General features: G+C 37.8%; 1 protein-coding gene across 1 annotated transcript in view; it reads left to right on the plus strand.

Moving 5' to 3' along the window:
* The window catches only part of DNAH11 (dynein axonemal heavy chain 11), a 194,522-nt gene that overhangs the window by 71,359 nt on the left and 103,229 nt on the right, over positions 1 to 19,934 (plus strand). Inside the window, exons 17-18 of the mRNA XM_008047908.2 lie at positions 12,032 to 12,170; positions 18,250 to 18,416. Coding sequence (XP_008046099.2) covers positions 12,032 to 12,170; positions 18,250 to 18,416 — 306 coding nt within the window. The remainder of the gene's footprint in view (positions 1 to 12,031; positions 12,171 to 18,249; positions 18,417 to 19,934) is intronic.

Below are 19,934 nucleotides of genomic sequence, written 5' to 3' on the forward strand. Positions count from 1 at the left end.
CCAAAAAAAAAAAAAAAAAAAAAAAAAAAGAAGAGGATACATGCATACACAAATGAGAAAGTATCCCAGGTTCATAGTTTGAAAGAATTAATATTGTTAAAATCTTCCATGCTACCCAAAGCATGGTATGTTGAATTTCCATTTTCATTTGTTTCAAATCATTTTGAAATTTGTCTTCTTAATTTCTTTATTGACTCATTGATTGTTTAGGAGCATGCCACTTAATATCTACATATTTGTACAGTTTCTAAAATTCCTCTTGTTATTGATTTCTAGATTTATTCCATTGTGGTCAGTAAAGATGCTTGACATGATTTCTACTTTTTTAAAGTTGTTGAGACTTGTTTTGTTGTCTAAGATATGGGCTATTCTGGAGAATGCTCTACATGCTAGTGAAAAGAATTAATAGTCCAGAACTGTTGGGTGATATGTTTTGTAAATGTGAGTTAGGCCTATTTGGTCAAGTACGTAGTTTAACTCCAATGTTTCTTTGTTGATTTTATATCTGAATGATCTGTCCATTACTGAGAGTGGGGTATTGAATTTCCCTACTTGTCTATCTCAGTCTGTCTCTCACTTTAGATCTATTAGTGTTTGCTATATATACTTGGAAGCCCTGATGTTGGGTACATAGATATTTATAACTGTTATACATCCTCCTGCTAAATTGACCCCTTTATCATTCTTTAGTGACCTTCTTTGTCTCTTTTACAGTCTTTGATTTATAGTCTATTTTGTTGAATATGAGTATAGCTACTTCAGCTTTTTAAAAAAATTTCCAGTTTCCTGGGATATCTTTTTCTATGCTTTAACTTTCAGATTTGTGTGTCTTTATAGATGAAGTGAGTTTCTTAATTTGACAATTGAGTCCATTTACATTCAGTGTTATTACTAATAAATAAGAACTTACTACTGTCATTGTCACTTGCTTTTTGGTAGTTTTCTAACCTTCTCTTCCTTTCTTACTGTCTTCCTTTGTGATTAAGTGATTTTCTCTGGTAGTATGTTTTTATTCATTGCTTTTTGTTCTTAGTGTATCTATTATAGATAAGTTTTTGCTTTTTGGGTTCCATGAGGCTTACAAAAAAACATCTTCCAAGTATAATACATTATTTTAAACAGATGACAACTTTTATCACAAAAGAAGCCCTACTCTTTTAACAATCAACATACTTGAACACTGGGTGAGGCACTGGAGACAGGAAGATGAGTAAGGCTCAGTTCCTTTTCTGAAAGATCTTACAGATTTAATAAATGCTATTTAATCCAACTAGGTGCTGGTCAAGGGAGTTTGCATTGGCTACCACTGTGGCACAAAGAATGGAATGGTCAATTCTACATGGGAGGATGGGGCCAGGGTGCTCAGGAAAGGATTGGTGGAGCAGTTTCCTCTTGAGTCAAGTCTTGAAAGCTGAATCAGTTTTTCCCAGAATATGGGGAAAGGGTATTCCATGGAAGAGAGTCACATGTTCTGTGGACAATGAGTAGCTCAGTATGACTGAAGAGCAGTGTATAAATGTCACTGGGTAGGATCACTTTTGGTGAAAATGGATGTAGAGGAACAATCACATAGGAAATTGCAAGGGACTGGTTGAGAGGTGTTTGTTCTTAGGCCAGGAGATACTAAGCTCCCTAATACTGAGGACTCCTATTAATGCCCCCCTTCCCAAAAAAATCACAGTCAATCATGAATAATAGTTGTATTTTATTTTAACTGGATTGTAGACCATGCTTAAAGCAAACATAGATTTGATGAGCCCTAGCAGACTAGACTAGTCCCACCAGGGATATGTGGGTCATAGACAAGAACTGCCACTGTCAGTCATGGACAGCCACTAAAGAACTGTAGTTAAGGGGTAGGGAAAATAAACTGATTATATTTGCTTTTTGGGAAAATAACTCTGAGCCAAGGAACAAAGAGGAGAGACTGTAAGCAGAATGAAAGTGGATGAAGGAAGCAGAGTGTGAGTAAAAGAAAGCCAAGGAGACAACTTTATGTTACATACAATTTATAAACTGGGCACAGAAAGGTGATATCTAAAAGAGCAAGAAAAAGAGATTATTAGAGAGGTAGATGAGGAGCCAGGAGAGAATAGGAAAAATGAGGGCCAAAGAAGGAAGGAGATCTGAAAAAGTGAAGAGTCATCACTTGGAATACATAGTACAGACGGCACCGTGGATCTGAACACAGACTCTGGAGCCAGACAGCAACTGGTACATTCTAGCCCTGTACTTTACAGCTGTATGACCTTGACTAACTTATTTACCTCTTTGACTCTAGTTTCCTCACCTATAAAATGGAGAACTCCTTTAGACTGACTGGAATGCATTAACAAGTGTAAAGTGCTTGGTAAAGTGCCTAGAACATGCTAGAGGATTAATCATTGTTAGTTGTTAATTTATTGTTTTGTTTTTACAAACAATGATTAGTAATTGAGAGAATAGAATTTTGTAAATCAGATTCATGGATGATTCTTACCAGATTGGTTTTGGTAAAATGATAGAGGAGAACAAAAGAAAAGAGTTTCAGGAGTAAAAGTCAGATAGAAATAGATGGATGAGAGAATGGATGATGAGAAACAAAAAACAGCAAGAATAGGCTGTTTTTTGGAGAAAATCTTTTTGAAAACAAGGAAAAAAGCAATATTAACACTCTCAGAAAAGATTTGGAAACCCAGTCCTCGTATTTATTTTAGAGTAAAATTATCTTGATGATTATTTTGCTTTGAACTGTTTTATCTAGTATATGTACAGTCTATACATTTGTTTATATTTACTTGATTCATGTGAGAAGGCAGCATTCCCTCCAAGCCTCTAAACATATTACATAGTTGGTGCACTCAGGTTAGCAACTCAACATTCTTATGAAAGTCATAAACTCTGACCTTTCAGCATGCTCAGGATGCTGGGTATGATACCAAACCGGTACTTATTCCTAGTGAACTTTCACTAATGCCCATAAGAGTTGCATGCCAAGGACCAACTTACTCAAGCATTTGCCATTAAGTTGATTATGTTTTAGCTAAAGGAAAGAAAATGAACCAAAAGTGAATTTATAATCCATTTGAAATAAACTCCAAGAATACTAGTACACCAAGCTAATTTTACCATGTGCTTACTGAATGCTCTGTGCCACTTTTTACATGCATGAACACACATTTCATTCCACAGCAGCCCTGTGAAGCAGAAATTAGTAAGAACAGTCCATTATACAAAGGAGAAAATGTGAAGCTCATAGAAAGTGAATAATGAGTCCAACGTCCTGTGGCCAGTAAGAGGCAGAGGGACTAGAATCCAAACATTTTCGACCCAAGGCTGGATTCTCTTAATCATACACATGCTATCTGACTAGGTAAGCTGGAAGGTTTTTCTTGCCCTCTTCACAGCTCTGACTTCTCAAGCATCTGTTGTGTTAAACGCCTGCCATTATGTTAGATTGGTCTAGGAGTCAGAAGGTTTGGGTTCTAGGCCTTGTCTTGTCACACAGTTGTTGGTGGAACGACAGCAAATAACTCATCTGATCTTTGTGTCAGTTTCCTTACCTGCAAATTATACTAAGGCATTGACTGCCTTGTTCTCTCATTGTCTATCAAGTACATAGTAGAGTTTTTCAGAGGCTGTGTGACATGCGGTACCTCAACAGTTTGAACACAGAAATATATAAGAATATAACAGTATTCTCTAAGACATTAAAGAGATTTGCAAATATCTTAAACAATACCATTCTTTTTTATTCATTATTTTTTGTTTTGGTAATATTTTTATTTTGTATAAAAATGAGTTATTTGTGCATATTATTTTTAAACTATGAAAATTGTATTATTTAAAATAATTAATTTCTTAAAAACTTCTCTGTTTTAATTTCTAATACCATGACTATTGATTAGTATCATCTGTGTAAGCCAGTGCCCTCTGGGGTTTTGAGTGTAAAAGTGTTTTAAGACCAAAAATTGTGAGAACTTCTGGTTTACACTGTCCTAGGTATTATTATATGAATCATCAAAATTAATTCTCAAAATACCCTTCTGAGTCAGGTAGCATTATTAATTCTATCTGTCAGATAATGAAACTGAGGCATTGAGAAGGAAAGTAAACAGCCCAACTTGACACTACTTAGTTGGTAGCAGTGTCCAAATATGAACCCAGGCAACTGATAACAGAGTTTTCTTGTGCTTTTGTAACATTTCAGGTACTTTTAACAACCTGAAGTAGATCTGTAATATATTTTATTTCAATCGTATTTCTAACTGGTGATGTGTAATAGTTCCATCAGTTCTCATAAATGTAATGCTATTTTGCATATTAATCTTAAATATGACATATTCACATACATATATATATGTATATATATATATGTATTGCTTTAGCAATATAAATTAAGTAATGATGAAATAATGGGGTTATTGACAAATATAGCCCATTTCCAAATCACAAGCAGTTTATGTTCTACAAATTTGCTTATTAAAGTTTCTTGGAGCTTTGCATGTATCCACAAAAGCAATGTTATAAACATTATGGGCTTTTTAGAACTTGAAAGATACCATAGTGAGGAGTCTCACAAGCATTTGATGTCTTCTTTTTTTTGGAAAAAAGAACTCCTCTTTTATTGTACATAATCTGATCTACATAAAAATGTGTAACGATTTGCTAAATGGTTACTTGAACTAATAAACCAGTTTATCAATGTCACAAGATACAGTTAACATACAAAATTAAATTGTATTTTTATATAATAGCCATCAATAATCTGAAAATTAAATTATTATTATTATTATTATTATTTGATTGGAGTTTCACTCTGTTGCCCAGGTTGGAATGCAGTAGTACACTCATGGGCACCCCAGCGTCGACCCACTGGACTCTGGCAATCCTTCCACCTCAGTCTTTCAAGTAGCCAGAATTACAGGCTCGTGCTACCACGCCCAGCTAATTTTTTATTTTATTGTGGAGACAAGGTCTCGCTAAGTTGCTCAGGTTGGTCTCCAACCCACGCGCTCAGGCAATTCACTTGCCTCAGCCTCTCAAAGTGCTAGGATTACAGGCTGAGCCACCAAGCCTGGCCTAAATCATTTTTTTAAAAATGTATTTATTTATTATAGAGTTGTGGGCTACAAGTGAAGATTTACCACATAAGTAAGGTACATGCAGGTGAACTTTGGGCTTCTAGGTGGCCCTCACTCCCCCGGTAATGGACAAGGTACCCTATGTGTTGTCACATGCTTCCTAACTTTTTCCCTCCCTCCCTCCCCTAGCAGTGTTCAGTAATTGCCGATCCCACTCTTGTGCTAATGTGACTAGTGATTGAGGGCCCACTTGGGGTAAAAACATGTGTTATTCAGTTCTTTGTTTCTGTGATAGTTGACTTAGTATGATGGCTCCAGCTGCATCCAAGTTGCTGTGGAGGCCATGATTTGTTCTTCTTTATGATTGCATAATACTCCATCATGTGCACATACACCATGTTCTTTATCCAACCCACTTTTGGTGGGCAGCCAGGCTAGTTCCATGTTTTTGCTATTGTGAATAGTGCAGCAATAAACATGAGCATGCTGGCGTCTTTTTGGTAGAGCAATTTATGTTCCTCCGGGTGTATTCCCAAGAATATACTGGAGTGTAGGGAAGATCAGTTTTATTTTAGGAATCACCACACTGCTTTCCATAGAGGTTGAACTAGCTTACATTCCCACCAACAGTGTAGAAGCATTCCCTTTTCTCCACTGCTGTGCCAGCACCTGTGGTTTTGACTTATTGATGATAGTCGTCCTACCATTATAGTTAGGTGGTATCTCATTGCAGTTTTGATTTGCAATTCTCTGATGATTAATGAGACTGAGCGTTTTTTCATGTGTCTGTTGGCTGCTTATATATCATCTTTAGAGCAGTGTGTCTGTTCATGTCTTTTGCCAACTTTTTATAGGGCTGTTTTTTTTCCTTTCATTTCATTTGAATTCTTTGTAATTAGGCCTTGGTCAGATGTATAACATGCAAATATTTTTTCTGATGCTGTAGGTTGTCGCTTTACTCTCTTGATGGTTGCTTTTGCTGTACCAAAGCTCTTCAGATTGATGAATTCTCACCTGTGTATCTTAGCTTTTGTAGCATTGCTTTTGGAGATTTGGTCATGAATTCATGGTCTATTCTGATGTCCAGGAGGGTGTTTCCTATATTTTTTTCTTCTAGGATTCTTATAGTTTGAGGTTTAACATTTAAGTCCTTGATCCGTTTTGAGTTGATTTATGTACATGGTGATAGGTAACAATCCAGTTTCATTCTTCTGCACGTGGTCAGCCAGTTTTCCCAGCACCATTTCAAGGGATCATCCACCATGACCAGGTGGGTTTCATTCCTGGGATGCAGGGCTGGTTCAACATTCAAAAGAATGTTGCTAAATGTGGTCTCCTTTCCCTAATGATTGTTATTAGTGACTTTGTTGAAGATGAGTTGGTTGAAAGACTGTATTTTTATTTCCTGAATCTCTGTCCTGTTTCATTGGTCTGTGTGCCTATTTCTGTACCAGTACCATGCCATCTTTATTACTGCAGCTTTGTAATAAAGATTCGAGTCTGAAAGTGTGATACCTTCTTCTTTGTTCCTTTTGCTGAGATTTGTTTTGGCTATTCATGTTCTTTTTTGTTCCCATAGGAATTTCTGTATTGTCATTTTCAGGTCTGTGAAAAAAAGATGTTAGTGATTTGATGGATATTGCATTGAATCTGTAAATTGCCTTGGGTAGGAAGGACATCTTAACAATATTGATTCTTCTAATCCATGGGCATGAAATGTTTTTTCACTTGTGTCATCCTTGATTTATCTGAGCAGTGTTTTACAGTTCTTGTTGTAAAGGTCTTTCACTTATCTGGTGGATGCCAACGTATTTCTTTTGTGTGTATGTGTGGTTATTGTTAACAGGACTGAGTCTTTATTTGGTTCTCTACCTGCTTGTCGCTGGCGTATAGAAATGCAACTGTCTTTTGCATGTTGATTTGGTAACCCAAGACCTTACCAAAGTCATTTATCAGTGCAGGGAGGCTTTTGATAAAGTCCCTAGGATTTTCTATGTATAGAATCATATCATTTGCAAAGAGGAATAGCTTAACTTCCTTTTTTCCTATTTGGATACCCCTGATTGCCTTCTCTTGTCTGAATTCCAGCACTATATTGAGTAGGAGGGAGGAGAGTCAGTATCCTTGTCTTGTTCCAGTTCTTAGGGTGAATTTGTCTTGTTCCAGTTCTTAGGAGGAATGCTTCCAGCTTCTGCCCATTGAGCAAAATGTTGGCTGTAGGTTTATCATAGATGGCTCTTACTATTCTGAGGAATGTTTCTTCTATACTTAGGTGTTCAAGGTTTTTTATCAAGATGGGATGCTGGATTTCATTGAATGCTTTTTCTGTGTCTCATGAGATAATCACATAGTTCTTGGTTTTACACCTATTGATGTGCTGAATTACGTTTAGAGTCTTTTGATTGTTAAACCAGCCCTGCATCCCAGGAATGAAGCCCACCTGGTCAAGGTGGATGATCCTTGAAATGTGTTATTGGATCCTGTTTGCTAGAATCTTGTTGAGACTTTTTGCATCTGTGTTCACTAAGGAGATTGGTTTATAATTCTTTTTCCTTGTTGGGTCTTTCCCAGGTTTGGTATCAGTATGCTGTTAGTTTCATAAAGTGAGTTAGGGAAAATTCCATAATTCTCAATTGCCTGGACTGCTTTCAATAAGATTGGTATTAACTCCTTCTTGTATGTCTTGTAGAAATGAACTGAAAAGCCATCTGGTCTGGGACTTCTTTTTGGTGGAGAAGTTTCTTATGACTGAGTCAATTTCCTGGATTGTTATTGGTCTATTTAGAGCTTCATTTTCTTCTTGTTTCAACCTTGGGAGGCTGTGTGATGTCAGAAAATCCTCCATTTCCTTTACATTTTCTAGTTTATTTGTATACATGTGTTCATAGTAATCTCTAATAATCTTTTGAATTTCTTTGGGGTCAGTTGTGACCTTGCCTTTTTCACTTCTAATTGTGTTTGTTTGGATTTTTTCTCTCTCTTTTTTGAGTCAATCTGGCCAGGGGTCCATCAATCTTTTATATCCTTTTAAAAAACTGACTTTTCGTCTTGTTGATCCTTTCTATTATATTTTTGTCTTCTATGTCTTGCATTTGTGACTTTATTTTAATGATCTGGATTTTTCTACCAAAATTAGTTTTAGATGATCTAGCTTTTCTAGCTCCCTTAGGTGTGACATTAGGATATTCACCTGTGATCTTTCTATTTTCTTGGTGGGCGCATGCAATACTATGACTTTTCCTCTCAACACTCCTTTCATGGTATCCCAGAAACTCTGACAAGATGTGTCTTTGTTTTTATTTGTTTCCAAGAATCTTTTTATTTGCATCTGGATTTCTGTGTTGACCCAGAGGTCGTTCAGCAGCATGTTGTTTAGTGTTCATGTCTTTGTGTGTTGTGGGGAGATATTTTGGGTGGTAATATTTATTTGGATTCCACTGTGATCTGAGAAGATGCATGGTATTATTTTGACCTTTTGAAATTTGTTTACACTTAACTTATGTCCAAGAATGTGGTCGATCTTGGAGTATGGCTCATGTACTGATGAATAGAATGTATACTCTGTAGTTGCTGGGTGGCGCATTCTGTATATAGCCATCAAATCCATTTGATTGAGTGTCAAGTTAAGGATCTGGATTTCCTTGTCGGTTTTTTTGCCTCAATAGTCTGTCTAGGGTGGTTAGCTGAGTATTGAGGTCTCTAACAAGTTGGTATCAATTTCCTCTCTTAATTTACCTAGTAGTTGTTTTATAAAGCCTAGTGCTCCTATGGTGCATATATGAATAGGATGGATATTTCTTACTCTTGGATTGAGTCTTTAATCATTATGTGATATCCTTCTATGTCCTCTTTAACTTTTGATGTTTGAAGTTTGCTTTGTCTGATAGCTACCCTTGTTCTTTCCTTGTTCAAATTTACCATTTGCCTGAAAGGTCATTTTCCAGCCTTTAACTTTGAGCCTGTGGGTACCCTTTGCAGTGAGTTGAGTTTCCTGGAGGTAGCAGAATGCTGGATCATGTTTCTTTATCTGGTTTACGACTCTGTGCCTCTCTGGTGATGCATTAAGTCCATTTAATTTTAGTTCCAATTAATTATTGGAATGTGATGATTTATTCCTGTCATAGGGCTCTTAGGAAGTTGTTTTGCTTCCTTTTTACTTTTGTATTTATATGTGTATTTTCATTTTTGTGAATGATCTGTATGCTTTGTTAACTCTGTGCTTGCCTGTACTTTTGTGCTGCATATGACTGTTTGTTTCTGTGTTCAGCACCTTCTTAAGCATCTCCTGAAGGACTGGTCTGGTAGCAGCATGTCCTCTTACAGACTGGATGTCTGGGAAGGATTTTAATTCTCTGTCACTGATGAAGCTTAGCTTGGCAGGGTAGGAAATTTTTGGCTGGAAATGTTTATCTTTGAGAATGTTAAAAATGGGACTCTAGTCCCTTCTGGCTTGTAGTGTTTCTGCAGATACGTTTTGAGTAACTCTGTCGAGTCTTTTCATCAAGTAGTCTGACATTTCTCTCTTGCTGCCTTTAGGAGTTTTTCTTTCATGCTTACTTTGTGGAGGTAGATTACTATGTGTCTTGGGAATGGTCTTCTCAAGTGATATCTTGCAAAGGTTCTCTGAATCTCTTGCACTTGAATGGTCACCACTCTAGTGAGATATGGAAGTTTTTTTGGATGACCTCATGGTGTTGTTCCATGGTGTTCTCAGTTTCCCTTTCTGTTTCAGGGATACCGATCAGGTGTAGATTTGGCTTCTTGACATCATCATTTCTTGGAGGGTTTGCTCATTCTTTTTGAGCCTTTTTTCAATGTTTTTGACAGATTGGGTTAGTTTTATATTTTGGTCTTCAAGTTCTGAAATTATTTCCTCTGCCTGATTAATCCTTCTTCCTATGCTTGTTAATGTGTTTTTAATCTCCATGATATAGTTCTTCATTTTCATTATTTCAGAATGGGTCTTTTTGAAATTGGCCAGCTCTGCTTTCACTTCCTGTACTACCTTGGTGAGTTTTGTTCTAGTTTCTCATAGTTCTCTTTATTCATTTTAGCCATCCAATCTCTGAGTTCTTTGACTTTCATCATGGACAGGGCATCTTGTGGGGTTTTCATTATTTGTCCACTGTTAGCTGCTTTTTCAGGCACTATTTGAGACTCTGAGGATTTCCTGTCTTTCCCTCCACCCTTCATTTGTGGAGACCAGCTCTTCCCTCTCAACCTTTCCTCTTTGGTTTTGTTGCTCTGAAGCTAACGTCTCTCTATTCTAGGGCCCTTTCTGTTGTTCTATAGAGAGAGAGGGGCACTTACTCACTTCTGCCCCATGTTCCACCCTGAAAAAGATACCTCTGCTGAAGAGTTTTTCCCATGGTTAGTCCAGTCAGGTTGTTTTACAGACTTGTTACAAGTACTCTGTGGGGAATGTGTGGGGAAATGGATTCACATCTGCTGGTTTGTGGTTTGCAGCCCAGATTCCTTCCCACTGGGAACGACTTCAGATGTCTTTTGTGTGACTCCCTCCCCATTCTAGTCCATGCTCAGTACTTGAAAGAGTGAGAACTCCCTGCCATGGGGCTTGCTAGTGATCCTTCCTGATCTGGAGGTGGTGTTGGTCACCAAACACTCGTAGTGAGTACCTGCCGAGTTTAATCTGCAGGTGAGCTTTCCCTGCCTGGGAGCTATCTGCCAGGCTTCAGAAGCAGAAGGTGGGCACTCAGAAGCTCCAGCACAGGTTTGTTCCTCACTCTGCTGCCCTGATCAGGGTTACTCCCATGTGGGACCAACCACTCGGGTACAGCCGGGAAGCAGGGAACTGACCCATACTGTGTTAGGATCACCCACCCTCTCTCATTTGCAGGGCAAGGCTTCAGGTCCTATCAAGCCTGGCACACGGGAGGGGATTGGGTGCCCCAAATCTAGCATCTGCAGTTGCAGCACTCTGCTTACTGGTCTCTACGTGTTGGAAGAGACCACTGCTGGGTGGAGGGTGTTTCACCCACCCAAAACTGTTCAGGGTACCTGTGTCTAACAGCAACTTGCCCTATTCTCTGCTTCACTTGGTGAGGGAGGTGCCAGTCTGCTGCTTCATGGTAGCCCTTCCAGCCACAGGAAGAATCCATACAAAGCAATGTTGCAAGCCCACCCTAATCAAGACTTTTTGACTATAAGTGATACAAACCCATTCAAAATACTTTAAACAGGAGACAAACATGACTCAAGGCTAAAATGTGACTAGGCCTCAAGAATCTTTGGAAACAGGAAGCTACCATTAACTTCTCTCGGTGTCTCTCTAGGACTGTGTGACTTTTCATCTTGCTTTTCTTTGTATGTCTCTTTCATCCTTTTCTCTTTCTGCAGAATGGTTTTCCGTAGTTTTTCTGTGTCCCTGATGGAAGGTGTTCCCCCTCTAAGTGAAGCCCTTCAAAATTTACACATCCTCCAGGGCCTTTCGATGCTAAAGACCATGGACTATCTCAGAATTTCAATCCCAAGTTCTCAGAAGATAAAAATCTGATAGGCCAAACTGCATCCAAAGGGATTTAGTGATTAATACCCTTCTTCATTGCTTGAGTTATGAACCCAAAGACATAGATTCAATAGGTGACTAACCAAAAATTCACCCTTATCATTAGTAAAGCTGGTATGGGAGGCTTAGGCACAAGAGCAGAGGGAAATAGTGTACTGACAGTGTATTTGAGTCTTCAGGGCATATCCATTCACCCAGTGGCTCCTTGCATCCTGCCCAGTGGAGAAGGAAGGGGAGAAGACCACATGGTGAACTGTCAACTTGTGCCATGGATGCATTTATTATCACTGTATCTTTCTTCTCCTTCTTCCCTCGAATATGCATCATAAAGGGGCAAAGGTTAAAGGAGGGAAAAGGTTTGTAAAGTAGCAGATGTTTTAAGATTGTAATATTTTTGTTTTAACTAAAAATGACTCAAGAGTTAATTTAAACTCTTATTCAGGATCTGGATCGAAATCTGGGCAGACTCACAGCTTCATTTGAAAAAGCAATTGCTGAGAAAGTCCGGTGTCAAGAAGAGGTGAACCAAACCAATAAAACCATTGAACTAGCTAATAGACTCGTCAAGGAACTTGAGGCAAGTTAAACCTTTTCTTCCAAAATTCTAACTAAAATATTCAGATCACCTGTTTTGGGATTTTATTATTATTTTCTATGAATAATAATTAAATAAACATGGAATCAATAATAAAGAAGAATATTTAATTATCATTTGTACTGTGAATGTAACTTACTAAAAGAGGAAATGGCCAAATATGTGTTTTTTAGTATATAGCCATGAATTCAGCATGACGTCAGCCTGGTCTCCAATTAATACAGGAAAGACAGACACTTTACTGGAATTTACTTATTTTGTATCTACTTTAAGACAAATAGAAGGTCAGCTATGGGCGGGTTCTCTACATATAATTTCTACTTTCTCCCTTCCTCCTTTTCTTATTACATTGTGAAAGGCTTTAAAAACAAAAATTAAGCATTTTCTGCTTAAAATATGTTCTAAGACTCAGGACTAGATAACTGTGGTATGAACTGGTGTCTGATCCTTTTAATATACATTTGCCATTGAATTCTACCAGCAGATTATTACTTTCAAGCAAAATCTGATTGGTTTATGTTTTTTTTTTTGTTACATCTTTTTATAGTTGACTGACATGCTAATGTTAATAGTGATCCCATTAAATAAAGTTTTTATAATTCTTATTAACTTTCCCCTGCTTGAACATAAGTGGTAGAAGAACACATTACAAATTTTATTTGCCCTATCATGTGGTATTAAACAGTTTTGTACAAATCTCTGAACCTCTTCAACTTTTTATTGTCTCTAAAATGAAAATGTGGATAATATCTCCCTTTCAAGGGTGTGATGATGCTTAAAAGATATAATGTGTGTGCAAGTGTTTCCTAAAAGAAGTCAAAGTGGTAAGTAATCCACTTTTAAAATAGGCAAAGGATTTGAATAGACATTTCTTCATTGAAGATATACAAAATGGTCAGTAAGCACATGAAAAAATGCTCAACATCACTAGTTAATAGGAAAATGCAAATTAAAACCGCAATGAGATACCAGTTCACACCCACTAGGATGAGCGTAATAAAAAATATGGACAATAACAGTATTGGCAAGAATGTGGAGAAGTCAGAATCCTCGTACATCTCTGATTGGCATGGAAAATGGTTCAGCCTCTGTGGAAAACAGTTTGTCAGCTCCTCAAAATGCAAAACATGACATTACCACATGACTCAACAATTCCACTCATAGGTATATATCCAAAAGAAATGAAAACAGGTCGGGTGCAGTGGCTTAAACCTGTAATTCCAGCACTTTGGGAGGCTGAGGTGAGGGGATTGCCGGAGCCCATGGGTTCAAAAACAGCCTGGGCAACTTGGCGAGACTTCATCTCTACAATAAATCAAAAAATTAGCCAGGCGTGGTAGCATGCGCCTGTATTTCCAACTACTTGGAAGGCTGAGGCGGAAGGATCGCCTGAGCCCAGCAGGTTGACGCTGGGGTGGCCATGAGCATGCCACTGCATTCCAGCTTGGGCAATGTAGTGAGACTCCAAATTAAAAAAAAGAAAAAGAAATGAAAGCAAATGTCCACACAGAGGATTTGTATGCAAATATCCATAGAAGCATTATTCATAACAGCCAAAAGTAGAAACAACCCAAATGCCAATCAACTGATGAACAGAAAAATAAAATGTAGTATATTTGTATAATGTAATAGTATTCAGCTATAAAAATGATTGATGTATTGATATATGCTCCAACATAGGTGAATCTTGAAAATCATACTAAGAGAAAGAAGTCAGACACAAAATACTACATATTGTATGAGTTCATGTGTATAAAATTTCTAGAAAAAGCACATTTATAGAGACAGAAAGTAGATTAGTGGCTGCCATGGTGAACAAGGGTGTGTGGTTTAGAGAGTGATTACTAATAGATGTACAGTTTCTCTGTGTGGTGAGTAAAATGCTCTAAAATTAGATACTGGAGATGATATTGGACAAGTCTGTGAATGTATTTAAAAATAATTGTATAATCTAAGGGTGAATTTCATAGTATATGAATTATATCTCAAGAAAGCTGTTTTTTTTTGTTGTTGTTTTTTTTTTTTAGTATAAAGCATATAGCTGTGCTATTAGAAAGTACTTAAAAGTATATAACTAGGGGCAACCCCTTCTGGTCCCCTCCCACTGTGGGAGCTTTTCTGTCCTCTCAATAAATCCTGCTTTCTAAAAAAAAAAAAAAAGTACACAGCTAAAAAAGTAATAACAAGGGATATAACTAAAAAGTCTTTAACTATGTCATTTAGCAATGTGTTTAGCTGTTAAGTATATAACTGCACTAAAATATATACTGCACTGTTAGAAATGCCTTTACCTAGAGATGATAGAAAATTTGATTACAGTGGTTTAAACAAATGGAAGTTTATTGTTTCACACATTACAAAACATAATAAGACTAGACCATTATCAGTGTTGATTCAGGTGACCAGTGATTAGTCATCCAGTCTCTCTCTCGCTGTCCCCTCCTGCCTCTCCATACTTGCCTGGTGGGCAGTCACCCTCATGCATTTTTGCCTCATGGTTCCAAGATGGCCGCCATACCTTCATATTTAGGCAGTAGAGAAAGGGAACAGTCTGTATCAGCTGAGTTTTTCTCCTTGTATAAGAACAACTAAAGTTTTCTTAGAGACATCTCTGCCAGACTCCCACTTAAATTTCTTTAGCCAGAACTAGACCAACTACTCCTAACAGCAAAAAAAAAAAAAAAAGTCAGAAAAGTGGAAAACATGGTTGTCATGATTGGCTGAGCCAATAACAGTCCATCTCATGGGGCTGGACACATTACCACCCTACTCAAAATCAGGGTTCTCTTAGCAAGAAAGGAATGTGAAATGTCTGTTGAGATGACTGGTTGATAATCTAATTTCTTACAAAGATAGTAGATGTTTAAAAATTTAATGTAAATTTATCACAGATTTAGGCCCGCTCTCCCTCTGAAATGTATAGTTCATTTCACATAAACTCAATTCATTTTGCAAAATCCACTCACTCTGTCCCATCTCAGTAACTGCAAAACTCCCTTCTTCCAGTTTTTCTGGTCAAAAGCTCTTGACTCACCCTTGACTTTTTGCTCTCTTTCTCACATTCCATAGGCCGTCCGTCAGCAAATTCTATTGGTTCTGTGTTTATGATCCTTTCAGAATCTCAGCACTTTGCATTCTCAAAACCTCTCCTTGCTTGTCCAGACAACATCATCTCTCCCCTGGAGTACCCACTGCCTAGCCTTCACCACTATGCCCTAAAGTTCATTTCCCTCATTGCAGCTGGGTGATGTTTTAAAAACTTAATTTCATTCAGTCACCCCTTTGCTCAGAACTCCCCAGTAACTCATTGTCTCACTCAAAGTACAGTCCATAGACTTGACCTGAGCCACCAGGTTCATTGTGATCTGTCTTCGGATCCTCCTCTGTTCTTATCTCTGTCGCCTTTCTTCTTGCCCCGTCTTCCTGGCCTTCTTGCTCCTCCTCATACTGCCAGTCACTCTCCTACTTTGTGACCTTTGGACTTTCCCTCCATGTGGCCTTCCCATTCCCACGTAATCACACCACTGGCTCCTCACACCACTGGCTCCTCATCTAGTCAGGGATCTGCTGAAAGCTCTCCTTATCCCTTGGTTTTTCTCTGACCTCCCTACACACACTTTGACCTGCCTCTGTACACACACACACACACACACACACACACACACACACACACACACACAGAGAGAGAGAGCTCTGTAACTCTCCACTTACTCTGTGCTATTTTTTCATAGCATTTATCACACCACATGACATATACAGTTATACATGTATGTATATACAATATGCACAAACACTTTTGGGGGGCCCTTTTCCCACCAACTTGAATGTGAGTTCCTCAAGGACAGGAACTTCATCTGTTTTGTACACTGCTTGACCCTAAGCATGTAGAATGGTCCCTAGCACATCATAGGCATCAACAGATATTTGTTGAATGAATGAATGGGTGAGTTTGGGGAGCCACCTGAAAACTCATTCATCTTAGGTCAGTTGAGAAATTTCACCACTACTAGTATTTACAACTACTTCCACTGAAAGTGGTAAGATTTAAGTGGTTTGAAGTGTTCACCATTTGTGAGGCACCTTAGAAAAAGTGTCATATAATTAGACTGTTTTCCTGGAGTAGTTATAGAATGTCTGAAAGTTTTATCAAGGGAAAAGCAGGCCATACCATGTGTCTCTACCATAGCAATATTCCAAAGACTCTGCTTACTTGTGATGATTTAGACAAGGGAAGGAAAAAAAGATTTTATAGTGTTAACTAGGAAAAAATATATTTTTTTTTAAAGGATTAATTGAAGATGTCAGATCTTTTCCTTTGAGGATAAATTCCTTCTGACTAGAACAGGAGACAGTTAACTTCTGAAAAACATCAAGACTGATGATTTTGTCTATATAGCATTGACCTGGAAGCTCAACCATTCAGACTAATAAATCAGGCAATTTATATTTAATCATTAACTAACTCCTGAGCTGAACAGCTGTTCAAAATTAGAAATGGGTCACCCCGGCCAGGATGACATTACAGGCAATCTATAATGCATTAGAATAAAATTATAGTGATTTTTAACTGTCTAGAAATTTATTACAGGACATGTTCCAATTCTTAAACCCTTGTTAGCCAATGTCAGTAATGATTTATGTTGCATGGGTGGTATAGTGAAATTATTGACGATTGCAGTAGCTGATAAGTCTCTGTTTAGTAAATCTTCAAATTTCAAAGCTGTTTTGGAGAATGAGGTGGGTGCAGTTTATTGTTTGTCATTTACAAACCAAAACCGACAAAGATGGAGGGTAGGCAAATGAGCGATTCCTCTTGAAAATTAATGGATATATTGTCTGTGACTGAGGAAGGAAAGTCATAAATTCTATAAAGAGGGCTAGAGAGCCAAAGTTTCCTGGGGTTTAATTATATAGTTAATTTGGGGTGATCTTTATCAAATAGAGAGACAGTCTTGAAACAGCTTTGATAACCATTTTCACTTGCTAATTTCATGACCTCAGTGCTGTAGTATTAGGATGACTCTCAGGGAACTGGTATTCTAGTCTGTTCTAACACACATCATTTTTTGTTTTTGTGGTCTTTCTTCTTTTCATGAAAAAAGTAGAATTCCATGGAGTGCTCCTTGGGTTGTACTATCAAATTGCTGATTTTTTTTCAGGTCCTAATAATCTGCATGTTGTTAGAATGTTGTATTAATTGTTAGCATGCATTGGAACAAAGTAAATTAGTGGACTCTCCTCCAGTTCAGTCAGTCCATGCATGTTTTTGCCTCTTTATCCAAATCCAATATTAAGGTCTCTAACTACTTAACCTGTAAATCAGATTTTAAATGACCATCCAACTAGATATAAGGACTTTAACAATATTCTTAGAGAGTATTGTCCTCAAGGCTGGTGAAGCTCTAATTTCTATCTTTTTGCATAGATCATACTGAATTCATGATTCTATTAGAAAAATAACATGAGAAAGTAACTACCAGCACTACTCTTTAATTAACAGAATCCAGGATAATGGCTATTTAAGGTTTATGTTTTCCTTAATAAAAAGTGAGTAGCATTTAATATATTCCTTTGTCTGTAATCAGCCAATCTCTAGCCTGTTTAAATAAAATAAAATAAATAAATATAAGTTGCCTAGGACAGTGTCGTGAAAAGTAGGAGAAAAGGGAACAGCCCATCTGACATGAAAAATCCTAACAACACTCATTCTTGGCTACAGCTCTTGGTCTTCCACTCTCAGAGGGACAGGGGAGAGACAGGTCCTTTTAAGAAGGACCTCAATTATAATTAAAGAGTTAGGATTTCTAATGAGAAGGAAATGCTGTAGAACTAGGAGATGTTAAAAAACTAATGTGATCTTTTGATAAACTCTATTGAGGAAAATATGAGAACTCTTTCATAAGGGTGGGTTTCAAACTCATGAAAGATTAAAATAGTCATGCCAACTAGTTATGTGCTGTTCCTTCTAGAGACTGTGTAGACTTAAACCATGCTTAAGGTGATTGCATTTGTCAAGTTGATGCTCACCCTGAAATTACATCTGGGTAATTTTATCTTTCAGTCAGAGAAGGTTCGCTGGAGTCAGTCTATTAAGTCCTTTGAAGCTCAAGAGAAGACACTCTGTGGAGATGTTCTCCTCATGGCGGCATTTGTGTCCTATGTTGGATCCTTTACAAAGCCATATCGCCAGGAGCTGGTGTACTGCAAGTGGGTTCCATTTCTTCAGCAGAAGGTAAGTTCAGTAATTCCTTACCTTGTCAGCACATGGAAGCATCCCACTGAAAGTTCAGTTGCAAAATACATTTATATGCCAGGCATTTTTGTATCTTTGTATTGATAACTGACTGGAAATTATGCTGTGAAGGAGGTGTTTTTTCTGTGTTTCACAGTTTTTCTCATTTTTAAAAAAAATCATAGTAATTCTTTTATTATTTTTAAAAATTTTGGTCGGACTCAGTGGGTCAGCCTGTAATCACAGCACTTTGTGGGGCTGAGGCAAGAGGATTGCCTGAGCCCACGAGTTTGACACCAGCCTGGACAACATGTGAGACTTTGTCTCTACACTAAAGCAAAAAAATTAGCCGGGAGTGGTAGAGCACACCTGTAGTTCTGGCTACCTGGAGGGCTGAGGAGGAAGGATCGCCGGAGCCCAGCAGGTCAATGCTGGGGTGGCTGTGAGTGTGACACTGCACTCCAGCCTGTGCGACAGAGTGAGACTCCAACTCAAAAAAAAAATTTTTTTTATTGATACATCATACTTGTACATATTTTGGGGATGCATGTGATATTCTGATACCCGTATACAATGTGTAATCATCAAGTCAGGGTAACTGGGATATCCACCATCTCAAATATTTATCTTTTTTGTGTGTTGGGAACATTATAGTTCTTCTTTTCTAGCTATTTTGAAACATATAGTACATTATTGTTAACTAGAGTTTTTCTACCATACTATTGAATACTGGAAGTTATTTCTTCTATATAACTCTATTTGTATACCCAGTAACCCACTTCTCTGCATTTCTTCTCCCCTCTTTCCTTCTCAGCATTCTACTCTTTACCTCCACAAGATCCACTTTTTTAGCTCCCACATGTAAGTGGATCATGCAGCATTTGTCTTTTGGTGCCTGGTTTATTTCCTCCATTATTATTTCTCCAGTTCCATCCATGTTGCTGTAAATGGCAAGATTTCATTTTTTATGGCTGAATAGTATTCCACTTTGCATGTATACCACATTTTCTTTATCTGCTTATCCATTAATGGACACTTAGGTTGATTCCATATCTTGTCTATTATGAATAATGCCGCAGTAAACATGGAAGTAGAGATAGCTCTTTGATAGACTGATTTCCTTTCTTTTGAATATATACTCAGAAGGAAGATTGCTGGATCATTTGGAAATTCTATTTTTAGCTTTTTGAGGAGCCTCCATACTGTTTTCCACTGTGGCTGTACTAATTTACATTCCCTCTAGCAGTGAATGATTATCCCTCTTTCTCCATATCCTTGCCACTATTTGTTATTTTTTGTCTTTTTGATAATAGCCATTCAAACTGTGGTGAAAAATGACCTCATGGTGTTTTTGATTTGCATTTCCCCGATGGTTTGTTGAGCATTTTTTCATATACCTGTTGGCCATCTGTGTGTCTTCTTTTTTTTTTTGAATTGGAGTCTCACTCTGTCGCCCAGACTGGAGTGCGGTGGCCGGGAGTGGTTGCCCAGACTGGAGTGCAGTGGCCGCTCCCGGCC

This window comes from Carlito syrichta, unplaced genomic scaffold (assembly GCF_000164805.1).
Source record: "Carlito syrichta isolate Samal-C Ts95f unplaced genomic scaffold, Tarsius_syrichta-2.0.1 Scaffold39610, whole genome shotgun sequence".
Lineage (NCBI taxonomy): Eukaryota > Metazoa > Chordata > Mammalia > Primates > Tarsiidae > Carlito > Carlito syrichta.